The sequence below is a fragment of the Dermacentor variabilis genome, chromosome 2 (assembly GCF_050947875.1).
Source record: "Dermacentor variabilis isolate Ectoservices chromosome 2, ASM5094787v1, whole genome shotgun sequence".
Taxonomy (NCBI): Eukaryota; Metazoa; Arthropoda; class Arachnida; order Ixodida; family Ixodidae; genus Dermacentor; species Dermacentor variabilis.
In genome coordinates this window covers 20,043,989-20,057,444 of record NC_134569.1, presented here as the reverse complement: position 1 = coordinate 20,057,444, position 13,456 = coordinate 20,043,989, and the positions used below count along the sequence as shown (strand labels likewise).

The 13,456-nt window shown below is 47.6% G+C and overlaps 1 protein-coding gene across 1 annotated transcript in view; it reads left to right on the top strand.

Annotated features, from left to right (window-relative positions):
• Nucleotides 1-5,450: 5,450 nt before the first annotated feature.
• Nucleotides 5,451-13,456, top strand: part of LOC142570812 (uncharacterized) — a 143,732-nt gene continuing 135,726 nt past the window's right edge. The window contains exons 1-2 of the mRNA XM_075679132.1: nucleotides 5,451-5,530; nucleotides 10,820-11,005. Of these exons, the coding sequence (XP_075535247.1) occupies nucleotides 10,976-11,005 (30 nt within the window). The 5' untranslated portion in view covers nucleotides 5,451-5,530; nucleotides 10,820-10,975. The remainder of the gene's footprint in view (nucleotides 5,531-10,819; nucleotides 11,006-13,456) is intronic.

Here is a 13,456-nt window from a genome sequence, read left to right as displayed (position 1 = left end):
TGGCACCATTACTCATTTCCAGATTCCACGCACCAGCTCACACTCACTGTGGCCCCAAGTGCTCTATGTTTCATTATGGCTGCATTCCGCTTCCCCGCACGGATGCGAGGAGTCGAGCGCTATCTGGCGGTGGTGCAAGAAACCCAGCGGCTGCCGCGGCGCGCGTACTGCGCCGCGATTGGTTGGCCTATTCGGCAAGAGAACAGCCAGGCCACAGCACCGACGGTCGCGATGCCAAGCAAGGCTCACAAAGCTTCGCTTTTAGTAAACCAAGAACTGAACCGATACAGTTTTGATAACTTTTCGAAACTAAAGTGGTCCCAATAAGCCAAATCCCATTTTAAATCTGTGACGCCACACTGTCGTAACGGAGTTGCGGTTTGGACGCCAAATTCGAGAAAGGGAAGTTCGCTCTTCATTTAAACCGCCGGTAAACAATGTTTTTTGCGCAAGATGAACGGAAATCGAAAGAATAGAATAGAGAAATAGAATTTTGACTTAATGTTTCTCTTCTGTGGCAATTTAAAACAGCGTTACTTAATATTGAGCTTCAAGGCGCGCACAGCATCACCGATTCGGCGCAGAAGACAAAAATCGAGCAAGGGCCTGTTAAGTCAGGTCGCTATATACGAGACCGATTTCGTAGCGTAAACAACGCAAGCCGGTTTACGCCAGTCTCCACGGTGTCGCTGGGACCAGCCCGATGACTCCAGAGAGCACTTTTGGAGCAGTTCCACGGGAACCCACCGTCAAAGTTCGTTTGGGTTTAGAAAGTTTAAGTGCTTTGAAATCAATCTAACTCTTGTTATCGACCCCATAGGAGCACTGCTTATAGAGGACGTAAGTTTATGCACAGACGTGTTCCGCGTCATCGTATAGTTAATTTTGTTCACCCCGCTTTCGAGAACAGAGCTGTACTCTTAAGGCTAGAGCAAGGGACAGCAGGAATTACCTCTGAATACTTAATGATACGCGACGCGACCCAGGGTGCAAAGGCACCGCCAACACAGCAGCGCGTTATGTGCGCAGAAGGTAATCACGACAAAGAGAGACGTGTTCCTTCGAAGTTAACGTCCTGGACGGTGATTTCACTTTCTTTCTTTTTTTCCCTCGGCGTGAGACGCCTTCAACGTCGTAAAAGCACAGTGGTGGGTCTGCGGTGTCAAAATAGGCTCCATTGCCTTCTTACACATTCGTACTGTTCTCAGCTGTTTTTGTTTCACTACGCAGAACCAGTAAGCGCGCACCGCCATGAACATAGCAGGAGACTGTGAAACTGCCGAAGTCAGACAGATGACTGGCAAGTATGCAGTCTGAAAAGCGTATTACTGAAGAAAGCATAATCGATCGAGCCCAGCGTGCTGTTCTCAGTCAGCATGCGCATCGCAGCTGAACGAGACCTCATTTAGTGCAGCAGATGTGCTTTTAAAAATGCCGAGAATATTTAGTACCATCTGTGGCAGTCAGCGCAATCTTCGGTGGATTATTTGAAGAGCTGGGAAGTACGTGCCACAGGAAGTACGACAAACTACCGTATTCGGTTAGCATGCAAATCTTCACTAATGCCTTTTTGTGTATTCTTCTGGACACAATTGCAGTTAAATATTAAATCCTTAAATTTTAAAAGCCATTCTTGAACAATAAGGCACAAAGTACATTTCTTGGCGTTGCTCGTATGCTCGTCCACTCCGGCCTAACTACACGTGACTGCAGCGTGATGCCTTTGAACGCCTAACATTTTTTCGTTACATCGCTTTTTGCCCGATCCCCAAATTTTTCTCGAGCGTCTTTGTTAATCTGCAAGTTTCTGCCCCATATGTTAGCACCGGCACAATGCAACGATTGTACACTTTTCTTTTCGACGACAATGGTAAGCTTGAGTGGTAAGGGACAGTGGTCATACAAAATCAACGTGGCTCAAAGAAGTAAAAAGGTCCTCACGCCGCCGTTCACTCTAGCACTTCTTGTCGTATCGTAGAATGAGCAGATAAATGCGTGTACTTGGTTGTGCCTTCAAAGAAGCCATACGGGTGCAGCTTATTTTCCGCCGGCGTTTCATTCCCGTATACGTCTAGATTCCGTTGCAGGTGTGCCATGCTCAGCGTCCAGGATTTCGAAACAACGGCGCCAACGAGCCTCGCGGTGGCGTTAATGCAGGCGGGAAAGGGCCACCGCGAGCGCGGTGTATAGCGATGACTGCATCGGCCGAAGGCCCGAATACCTCGCGACCAGGTTCAACGTCCTTTTTTGGGCCGTCGTTCGTTCAACGGCCCGGCAGTCGAGAGACGCAGAGTCTCGGTCCCGCCAAGACATCTGCCACGCACGGTGTCAGTCAACCAAGAGGCAGCTGTCTTCATCGCCGTTCGCGATGAACATTTCATTTAACAGTTGTTTCGCTTCGCCTTGTGTTCTCGCTTCGACGTGAGGCCGGGGTCATTCCTTTTCCCTCTTTACATACGAGTGTTTCAAGGCGTCCGGCTTTTCGGCGGCGGGGCCGATTTCGGCGCTCCGACGTAGACGCCTTCCTCTGCGTCCTTCTTGCTTCCATCATTTTGCTAAGCGCGGCACGCGCCCCACCAGGCGCCTCCCTCTCTCCCTGCGCATACACAGACACGACGCGCGCGACGGCGTTGCTGTCGGCAGCGCTTCAAAACCTGTCCCCGCGGAAAAACATAGGCTCTGTGAATTGCGAGCAGTCGTTGAATTGACAGCTTGAGGAGCCGGCCATGCCCTCTCGAGATGGCGGAAGTGAGTCCGCACACGAAGGACGCTCTGCCGAGTGAAGTTCAAATGTCTCGCTCGTCTAATAGTGGATGAAAAACGAGACGACTTAAGGACGCGCACTTCACTGTATCGGGTTGTCTTTGTTTGGGGTGAGTTCCGAATGTGGCAGCCTGTTCGGGGGGCTGCTGTCCTTGCGGCTTTCCACCTTGTCGCTGAAAGCAAACTGAGAAGGACGCTGGGCGCTGTAGCAATGCCCTTCCGTGCGACGGCGCAGCGTGGAGAGTCAAGGCTGTTTTTGCAGGTGTGAAATGGCATTTTCCAAAGATGTTCATTCAATTGGCGTTCGTGTACTGCGGTGCACTTATTAGCCGCAGGTGCTACGAAGGATGTTTTCTGAAGCCTAATAAGTTTTTCATATCACGTTAAGCTGAATCGAATTAAACGCTAGAAAAAATTACCACTGTGCTACAAAATAATATCATATTTCGCACTGCAAGTCATGCTATGTACGCAGAAATATAAGTTAGACCAGTGAAATCTGAGTATTGCCGTGTTTATGGTTACGAAAAGAAATGAACTTTGTGTTACTATTGTGAAGATTGTTTCTCGAACAAGACGTCATCGCTGGTAACACGCCCTGTGTTGTTCTGGGCTTGAGGAAATTCCCAGGATGTGCTGGATTTTATAAGTAACCCCCAGAAAATGAGCGCAGGTAAACCTGTAACGCATGTTCTTCGTACGTTCTAAAGACTGCAGCGGCTGTGCAACCATCTGTGTTCCCCAATTGGTTCAACGAAGGCTTGAAATAAGCAGCGGCGGCGCGTCACTTGGACACAACAACAAACGTGTACGTTCTTTCGGTCTACCCATTCCAAGAGAAGATAGAGAGAAATTTTTTTGAAACTAGAGAATCTATATTAGGACGGGTTCAATACAAATAAAGACCGCTATAATGGATTTTCATAAATTCTTGGATACGTGAGAAATAAATTTGTTTAATTGCGTTCCACCTGGATTTGCGAAACGCATTTGGATATCTCTTCCGTTCATTTCGTTAGCTTTTAGTTAGCTTCGTTAATTGCACTTGTTGAAGTTTTCACAGTGCTCTTAATTCTCGCAATTGTTATTTACCTTTTACTAGGTTTTTACACAATCTTTTTGCTATAGATATTTGTATGACTAGCCACTATGGCATTGTCGCTGCTTTCCTTTATCTTTCAGCGCAGTGCAATTAAGACGTACGTGGGCTTACATTAGGCGGTGGCGTGCTGTATGTATGTCGTACGCTCTCTAACGCTTTAAATACAGTTCAGTGGAAGTGGAAAACCAAACTTGTCCAGCTGGTATAATCAGCAAGATTGCTTGCAACATTTTCAAAAGTTTCTCATTTTTAGCAAGGACAAAGTTTGTAAACTTGCAAAAATCGCATTATTGTTTGTTTCCTCGTTCCTCCTTCTCTCGCATCAGTCACAAGAGATTAGAGAAGCTCAGAATGCAGGCGCTGCACAGAGCGACGCTCACTCGGTATGACTCAGTTGCCCTGCATGTAAACGCAGCTATGCTCACTGCGCGGACGCAAACAGCCTCGCTTTCCGTCTCCCTAACGGCTCCCGCAATTAGGACGGCTGGAAAGCCGCCATAAACGCGGCATCCGAAAGCGAGATCACCTCCACCCTCCTGCACACGACACGTCGAGAATTCCTCGTAGCACCACATCCGGCATGACGTGCTCGAAAAGACAAAGAAAGGAGCACCGAAATGGGTGAAGCGAAGGGGTGCAACGTCATCGCACCGCGCCACCAAGTCATTCACACCAGCCTGTCCTGTGACGTCGTGCCACGCCAAAGCACCCACGCGCGTGACAAAATTGCAACGCTGCAGAGAAGCCGGCGCGGATCAGTCATTGAAGCCCAACTAATGGAGAAAAACTTACGGGTGACACTGGTGTTACTGCAAGTGCACTTTTAAGGAATCGATAGAGTTGCTTCAACCAGATGTTCCACTGAAATCGGGTACCTGAAATGTCGCTGGTTTCTCTGATTACTAATAAACCAGCACCCTGCCGCAACTTTGTTTTTCGAGAAAGTCGCATGAAATTAAGTGATTGTCCCGCGAATTCGATACGCTCATCTCGTCGATAGCGTTTGCGACGCGTTTCATACGACCAATAAGGAGACTTTACAGCGACCGTAGTATTTATGCGGCAGAAAGATAACCCGGCGCACCGCGTAAATGGCCCCGCAAAGCCCGCGCGGGTCCTGCGGGGGCGAAGCCCACGGAGCGAACCTGGCGAAGCGCGCGAGGACCGGCGCGCGCGCTCGTACGCGCCGGCGTCGGCGTGTGGTACGCGCGCCGGCGCGCGCACGAGGCGCATGCGCTTCGGCGCGCCTCCTCCCCGCGCCGCGCCCTCCTCCTCGGCGGTCGCTCGTCGGGACGCGCGGGAGCGCCGGGAGCATCCCACTCGCGGAGAGCAAAAAGGATGCCCTGCAGCCCATCGCCGCACTGTCGGGGACCCGCGCTTTAGCGAGAGACCGCAGGGCGCGCTCTCCCCTTCGTTCTCTCTCCGACTCCCGCGAAATCCTTTTTGCGGCGGCGTCGAGCGCGCACCATCCGCTCCTTGAACAGCTGGACGCGAAGGAGGAGACCTGTTGCTCCCCTTGCTCGCCCCGGACGACGTGGTTGCAAGTGTGCGCGCTTGTGCGGTAGAGACACTCGAGGCCGTTGCTGCCCTCGTGGCGCCCGACTGACGGCCCCGGTGTCAACGAAGCTCGGAGCGGGCGCAACTTCTTCGCGGCGGCTACCCACGGTAGGTCCACTTAGCAAGAGCACTGCTTGTGACGGGGGTTGTCGGAAAACGGCGCAACTCATTTCAGTCGCTCCAGTGTGCGACTCGCTCTTGCAATTTATTACAGAAAACAATATTGCGGAAAACGTTGGCGCCCTCGGCATCGCAATGACTTTTTTTTTTCCCCATATTTGTTTAGCTGGCCTTACGCATTGATTGGCTAAGCGAAAAGGGGTAGCCAGCATTACCCCCGTTTCCTAGTGTTATTTAGGAAGAAGAAAAAATGCAGAACATAATACGGTGGAATAGTCCACTGGAGCAATTCAATATTTAGCAAATGCTTTTCTCAGTTTCACAAACCGTAGCCTGCTGTCTCTGTGACGGCGGGTACAAAAAAAAAACGTCTTCATTAAGCAAGCGCCTTATACTATTCTCCCTCCTGCGTCGCGTCAAGAAATTCAAAGCTCAAGATCTTTTGAGTCCATGTGCGGGAAAGACAACGAATGTGGTTCAAATGTGTGCTTGACAGTGAAGTGAGAGGTACTTTCGGAAGGTTGCTCGCGTGTTCGAAGTGGTGCACTTTTGCGGCGGAAAGCTACAATAAAGAAAAGGTGACTTCCTTACATCGATTGCAGATAGAGCTGAGATGGCGTAAGTTGCGATGGTCACCGAATATTAGATCGGCACCGACGAGTTCGACTGATCGAGCAGGAAACAGCGCGGAAGTGGTTTATAAATACAGCACTGCAAAGATTACAATAGCTCGTGATCGTGTGTGCATATCCGGCTCAGTTATATCCGCTGTCCACAGCAAATACAAACGGCCCTTGTTTATTTGCCATGCCAGTGCGCGACGAGGAAATGCTGTATGGTAGAAATTTCCACTTTTCCTGAAGCTTTAACACTAACCAGCTTTAAATATTTACTTTGAATTGTTTGATCGGAATCGAGCGTGTTGCTTGCCGCTGCGTGAAGCTATGTACCATAGTAAGTACTTCGCGTAAAAGATGTGAACAGGTGGTGGCGCTAAAGAACCTAGTTAGTGCCTCACCGAAATCGCCTAGAATGAAAGCATGTGGTATTTTGATATTCTTAATAATACGCTTCAGTGTCGTACTGATACTTAATAGTTCCGCAGATATTGAAGATGCCTTATAAATTATTTGAATAGAACACTGTACTGTATATATTCAGCAATAAAGCCCAGCGTTTTCACTGCCTTATTGAACAGAGGTGTCTGTGTACACTTTTGTAAATTTTGAATGCGCGTCTGTCAGTTTCCGTAGACATTATACCCAGGAATTTTGGACATTGACCCTGCAGCCGTCCATAGAGCTTCACCGCATTGCACCAACGTAACTCAATGGGCAGCATTTCTAAATATGTAATTTCAGAAGGCCACCCGGATTTCAACAAATTTCAGTTAGCAACGTCGACAGGCTACGCCCTTCTAATAACATGGGTATTTAGGCCCTTATTCTTATCTTTCCTGCGGCGTTATAGCGATGTTTCAGGCTCTAGGGATATTCTGCTATAACGCAGCCAAGACTTTATAACTAAGTTCTGTAGATACGCATGTCAATAAAAAGGTAGAGAGAGAAAGCGAGGGAGAGTAACGGCAAGCAGGTCAACCAAACAAACGTCCGGGTTGTTACCCTACACTGGGGAGAAGGGAAAGGGGTAATAGAACGAGGAAAAGAGTGAGTACTGAGTGCACGTGAGAGAGATTTACAGGAGCGCTACACTCAGGCAGGTGCACTCGAAGGCAGCCACATGAAAAGGGCGCATTGTTAAGCTTCTGACACAGGATTAGCAGCCTTTAGCCAATAAATGACACTAAAAGAGGCAGAGTGACGATAATAAAGCAAACACGCTGTGGCGTTCTCTATAATAATCACTTCAATAAAACGCATCATTGCCTTTATATTATTTTTCTGTCCCTTCAGGCAAAACCAGACAGAAATAAAGCGCAGCTTGAAAATATGCTACCACTATAAAAATACAAGAAGTAGGTAGGGGGACAGGAAGATGAAATATAAAAAAAGCCACAGGCTTCCGCGGCACACGCAGCACAGTCACAGCGTAAGCTGGAGGAGCGTCTCCACAGGGGACCGCCGTAAAGTGATTGAACACGGTAACTGCAAGTAGTAAGTATATTGAAAGTCGTGTTTTTATCTGCACACATTTATTGACTCTTCTACGAATAGAATCAGAGAGAGATCTGTTCCGTCGTGAGGATCCGGCTCAACCAGTTGAGCAGGAAATACGAGCTGCTTATCCGAATCATTTATTACCACGCGCTGTATTGTGGTCATAAAAGGTTCTCTTACATTCTGATAGTGCTAAGACAAGTCAGCTGTAGTCTACAATGCCGATTATTATCTTGGATTCTTCTTTCCTGTATATATGTTTGAAATATCGTGGCTTTCTACCCGCAAGTTTAGAGTAAACACAACAATAAAGCGAAATTTTTCGCTTAGAAGAGCCGAATTTAGCTCTTTTATGCAACTTTATGTATGCAACTTTAGATGCCTTTGAAAGTAAAAGTTTCTTGCAAAAAAAAAGTTGCTTGCAACATACTGGAACCGTCGATCACTTCCAAGCTCCGTTCTTCACGTTCCTTCCGTTTACCTGCACGTGCACTTTACGCGCTGTAGCGATAGTTGAACTCGAATGCCCTGAAGAAATTATTCAGTATTATTATAGCTACTTCGCTCATCTCGCAAATGACTCATCTCGCGACTTTGCGAGTAGTTGTCCTAAAGCTCCACGAAATTGAGCAGATGAGTTACGTGTGGCATGTGTGCTAAACTGGCGCTGTTCTAAAGCTGAAATATAGGCGCGCTCCACAGCAACCACCGCTCTGCTCGCTGCATCTAATGTGTGTTCGATTTCTGTATAGGTGGCGATCAGGTTGGAAGCACTTGGTTGCTGGTACTCCATTTCACTTCATTTAATTGCTTAAAACAAAATATAAAATGCACCAATTGAAGGACAAAGGAAGAACTAATGACAATTAAAAGAAATGAACAGGAAAGGACGCAAGATCCCATTTTCCTTGAACTTCGACTACTACTTAATACGGTTTTCGCATCGATGTATCGCCGCATTGTTCTTGAGGTGGAAGCGGCATTACTGCGCACTGCTTGCGTGCTTCCAGTGTGATGCGTAAGTGTACATTCCGATCCAAATTAGGCCTTCATACGCTAAACATGTGCAGCGGCTTCAGGGGAGGCGTCAGCCAAGGAATGCTAGATAAACACTCTCTATCACATATCTTTATTTCTCCTTTTCTTCATGTTCATCCTAGATATTAGATGTTTCTAGCTTGACGCGTGGACATTTCGGTTGTGTTACAATATAACGAGATGCAGCTTTGCGTCGCAGTGCTGGCGGCGGTGTACGTTTACGCTCTATAAAATTTCGCGTGACCCTTTTTTGCGACGTGCGTATATACTTTTGACAGCCTAGAGGACGTACGGGGCTATATGAATACCAGGTTACCAAAAAAAAAGGAAAAAATGAAAAGGTTAAAGCTCCAAGATAATAAGATAAGCATCTAAAAGGAAACATTTATGCCATACTTTGGGGGCAGTTTCAGAACAATCGCTTATTATAACACCGACTTGTAATACCAAGAGACAATAACTCATCACTACTTCGCAGTGATGGGTTATTTTCTCTTCGCATTACAAGTCGGTGTTATAGTAAGCAATTCTTCTGAAACTGGCTCAAAGGTATGGCGTAGATGTTTCCATAATAAATGTGGCTCGTAGGAAAGTCTCCAGCCAACAAAAACAACAACAACAAGAAAAGATGCGCAGTTCGAAAGAATAGCTGCGTGAAATAATCCCGCCAGTTGGTCAAACACTGCGTCACGTATAGCGCTTCTGACTTGCTAATTATGTCTCAGTGTGAAAGCGCAAGCGGGATGGATGAACTTACAGGAACAATTTTTAGTAACTGATTAGGTACCAGGACGTCCCTTGATGTCCATTCAAGTGGGTCTGTAATTGTAGTCGCAGCATAATGATACCCACCGAATCAGAATATCCAATCCATGTGATCCGCTTTCGCTGTTATCCGAAGTCTGCCACTCACGGATATCGCATGTTTCAGCAAGATCGGCGCTTTTCTTTTTTTTTTTCTGCTATCTACATAGACAAGGAGCAGCGTATACGGGCAAGTTTTTATTGCCAGAAAAACTTGTCCTGGCCTGGGGATTGAACACGAGACCAACGTTGGCCACGGTTGTGTGTTATGCGCTGAGAAAGCTAAGTGAGTCTAATATCTGTGCTCTCGTCGTAGTTTATTAAGCGATGAGACCGTGAAAAATAGGCCAGCGAACAGCCTCCTATCTCAATCATCAATAACAGACTCCTGCGACTAAGTAAGCTAACAAGTGAAGAAACAAAAGGCAGCAATGTAAACTAGCAGAGAAATAGAACATCGCTTAACTGAGGCGTAACCTGGTGTGCAAATGTATACAGTCAGGGCGCGCTGTGACGGCTACATGCGAGAGTCCAGTCACAGCGCGTTACCAGAAGTCTCTATCTGCACAGTCATGGCATCAAAAATAAAACAGTACCGTGCCTGCTTCTGAGGCGCGCATAGGTTTAGGATCCTGTTGTGATCCGCCTCCCGCTCGACTAACGAAGTTGCGCTTCTTTTGCTGCTCAAAATCGTGTTTCACTCAGCGAGCGCGTACCGTGTGCAATAGCTCATCCACCCCTGTGGGGCCGTAGTTCCCCGAGATGAATGTTCTCTGTTTTGTTTATCCTAACCGAGTGCTTCGGTGAAGCAGGTTTGTAATTATATCATTTACTAGTTGTAGCTAACATGAGCTGATAGTCCAACGTGGTTTACAGCGTAGATTTAGCTGGTGGTTCAGGTAGAATTTGGAAGCATGTGCTTCCCGCCATTCCGTTTTGTTATATGGGCTAAGAAACCAGGAGTGGTGAAAACTACCCGAACGAAATACTGATAGACGTAGAATGAAAACTGAAAAATAAACAAGTAGTGGATGACGCAGTCTCACACCTCTAGCTTGGGGTTTACAGAGAAAATAAAGTGCAAACACGCGCACAACATCAGTACTTTGAGCGTAGGTTGCACGAAAAAATAAAAAAAGAGATCCCGCACAGCACACAATGCTACGCCTGCAATGCGGTTTACTCTTGCACAGAGCCAATAAATATTGATGTAGACTCGGAAGCGGTGATGCGCCACTTAACGTAGCATGCCGAATCGTTACGAGTGACCTTGGCAGTGACGGTATACGTGACGCAAGCCGTGTGCTGCGCCCCGCAGCGGCCCGTCCCATGCCTTGGCCGGCCTGCAGCTGTGGCCCCCGCAGCAGCGGAATCGTCGCCCAGAGGCACAGCGGCTCCCGGAAAACGGCGGCCTCAGGCCGGTCGTGAGGCTTGACCAGCTCCGCACGCACAACGAGCGCCGACCCTGCAAGGCATGCGACTCGACGGACTGGCCTTCATCGCCGTGAGTCTATGCGCCCCTCCTTGGCGGCTTCTTCTTCTTTCTTTCTTTTTTCGTTCGAGAGTTCGCAGAGGCTCGGGACAATTTCGCTGTATGCTTTAAGGCCGTGTGAAATGATCGCCATAGCCGTGCACAAGACTATAGAGATGCTCAGCAAGTTCTCGACCCTACTCACAAAAAAAAAGAAGCTCAGTCGTGCTGCGGCACCACTGAAAAGCAAATAGAAATAGAATTATTATAATGCATTGTTTACTATATATAGCAGGCTACGCTGCGGAAGCAGAGCAAGTAGTACGGTCATAAAGGCCTCACTCCGTTCGTTTTGTGAGGCAGGTTTTTCTAAATTTGCGATGCTTCCTACACGATAAGTGCTTCATATTTTACAACTTACTGTAACAGGTTTACATCGGATCGCGTATTACTTGTGCACCCTCGCGCTTCAGTATGCGTCGTATACCTTATTTTGGCCGGTAACACAAACGCATGCGCTGTGACAGCTTGGTTGTAGAAAGGTGTCACTCCGCTCGATCGGTAGTAAACTATAGGTCCAATGGCGGAATTCACTGAGCCGCGCCATTCACGCGCAATTTCTTACCAAAAACGATTTTACGCTAAAATAAGGGCGCAATCGAAGTGGCAGCACGCTTAACTCACGGTGTCGTTTGAGAAGAGGAGGAAGCAAAGCTCGGATTAAAAGACGAGGAATAAGGGAAGCGTCGTCAACTTATAGTATGAACGCCCATCGTGCATATGTAGTTAAGGCTATATTTTTACGGCAAGTCACTGTACTCTCCTATTCATAGAGTTTCTCATCGTATTACCTAGAAGGAAATCTGGGGCCCTATAACGTAAAACTATTCCAATATGTTTCTATTCCAATCTCCTGTCGTCAAATTTGCGTAACGACCAACGCAAGCACTGGGCGGTAACCCGCAGGGTTGTTTGAACAGACCAATCAAACGCTCTCCTCGTTCATAGGAGGTCACTTTTGTTTGCTTGAAAAACGAATAACATTGCCTACACTGAGCGGCTTGTCGTATCTAATTGGCTGACAAGAAGCAAGGAGAACGCTCAAGTGGAGAGGGATTCGATGGGGCCGAGCCACTGCACTGAAAGTCGATGACCGGATGAAGAGGGTGGTGCCGGCGTCTACGATTGGTCGGCTTTCCCTTACTTAGCTTGCGGTGGCTGATCGAAAATCACGGCGGCATGCAACGGAAGCTCAAAAATGACGCTAAAACGGACCCTCAGCAAAGAAGAGTTGGCAGAATCAGGGGGTAAACGTGCCGAAAGTGCTAGAAAACGTTACACGGCCACGCAAGAAGTTTTATTATACGCAAATACACCCAAGCTCTCCGGCAGGTGCGAGTAGCCAGCGTCTGCGCGATCGGTGGCAGGTATCTTTTATTCCTTTCGGAACGGGGCAGCCTGCGGCTATTCCGAAGAAAATTCAGTTTTGTTCGGCATAATAATGCATCTTTACCGCGTACACGTCACTTTGACGCGGTGAGTTCTTGCGGTTTTGTGACGTCGCGTGACAGGCAGGTGAAGTGGGCGCAGCCCGAAAACTTTTTACCAATAGCCGAGGGCTAATGGCGAAAAGGGGTCGAATCAGAAATAACTGTTTTTCTTTTTTCTCTTGAATCATGCATAATCAATGTGTACACATCATATCAGATGGGAAGGTATCGCGGTTTTCGTGACGTCGCTTGACAGACAGGTGAAGTGCGGGTGGTCGAAAAAAGTTTTTGACCGATTGTGGAGGGCTGATAGCAGAATTGGAATAGAAAAGTTTGGAATAGTTTTACGTTATAGCGCCCCTGGCGCTGCTGCGCTGTGGTATACATGGGAATGCCGGTATATTGTGACTTCGGATTGGCGTCGTTCTCGGAGAGCCATGCAAGCACCGTTGCATCTGTCACAATGATTCATATTCTACTAAAACGTCACGTAAAAAGCTGTTTTAGCTTTATTATGACCCAAAAACATGTTTTGTTTAACTATAAGAACTTGTTATTGCATGTACAATTATATGATACGTAAAAAAGCATCAGCGGGCCGCTAAAGTTGGAGGACAGACAAGATTCTCGCTCACTGTTCTTGCTTTTCTTCCCTTCGTCATGCATTGTAGGTGAGTAAATATGCAATTTGCGTGAATGGAAACATTTTATGAAGATTTTACTTTAAGAACGCGTTATTTGTGCAGCCATATCCACGTTTTAGACGAAGCCTCTTACAACACCAGCCAACACGAGCCTCGCAGACACATATACCGTCATTCGCATGACGGCACGGCGCCCCTTAAGAAACTCCCATAGACGGTGGCGCCAGATTTCCCTCTAGGCGTTATAGTGAGAAACTCTATGCCCCTCTTCAGCAGATTCCTTTTCCGGGCGTCTGCGACAGCGCCGTCAAGCACAACCCCGTCCACCGCACCGCCGTCAAAAGAGTTGC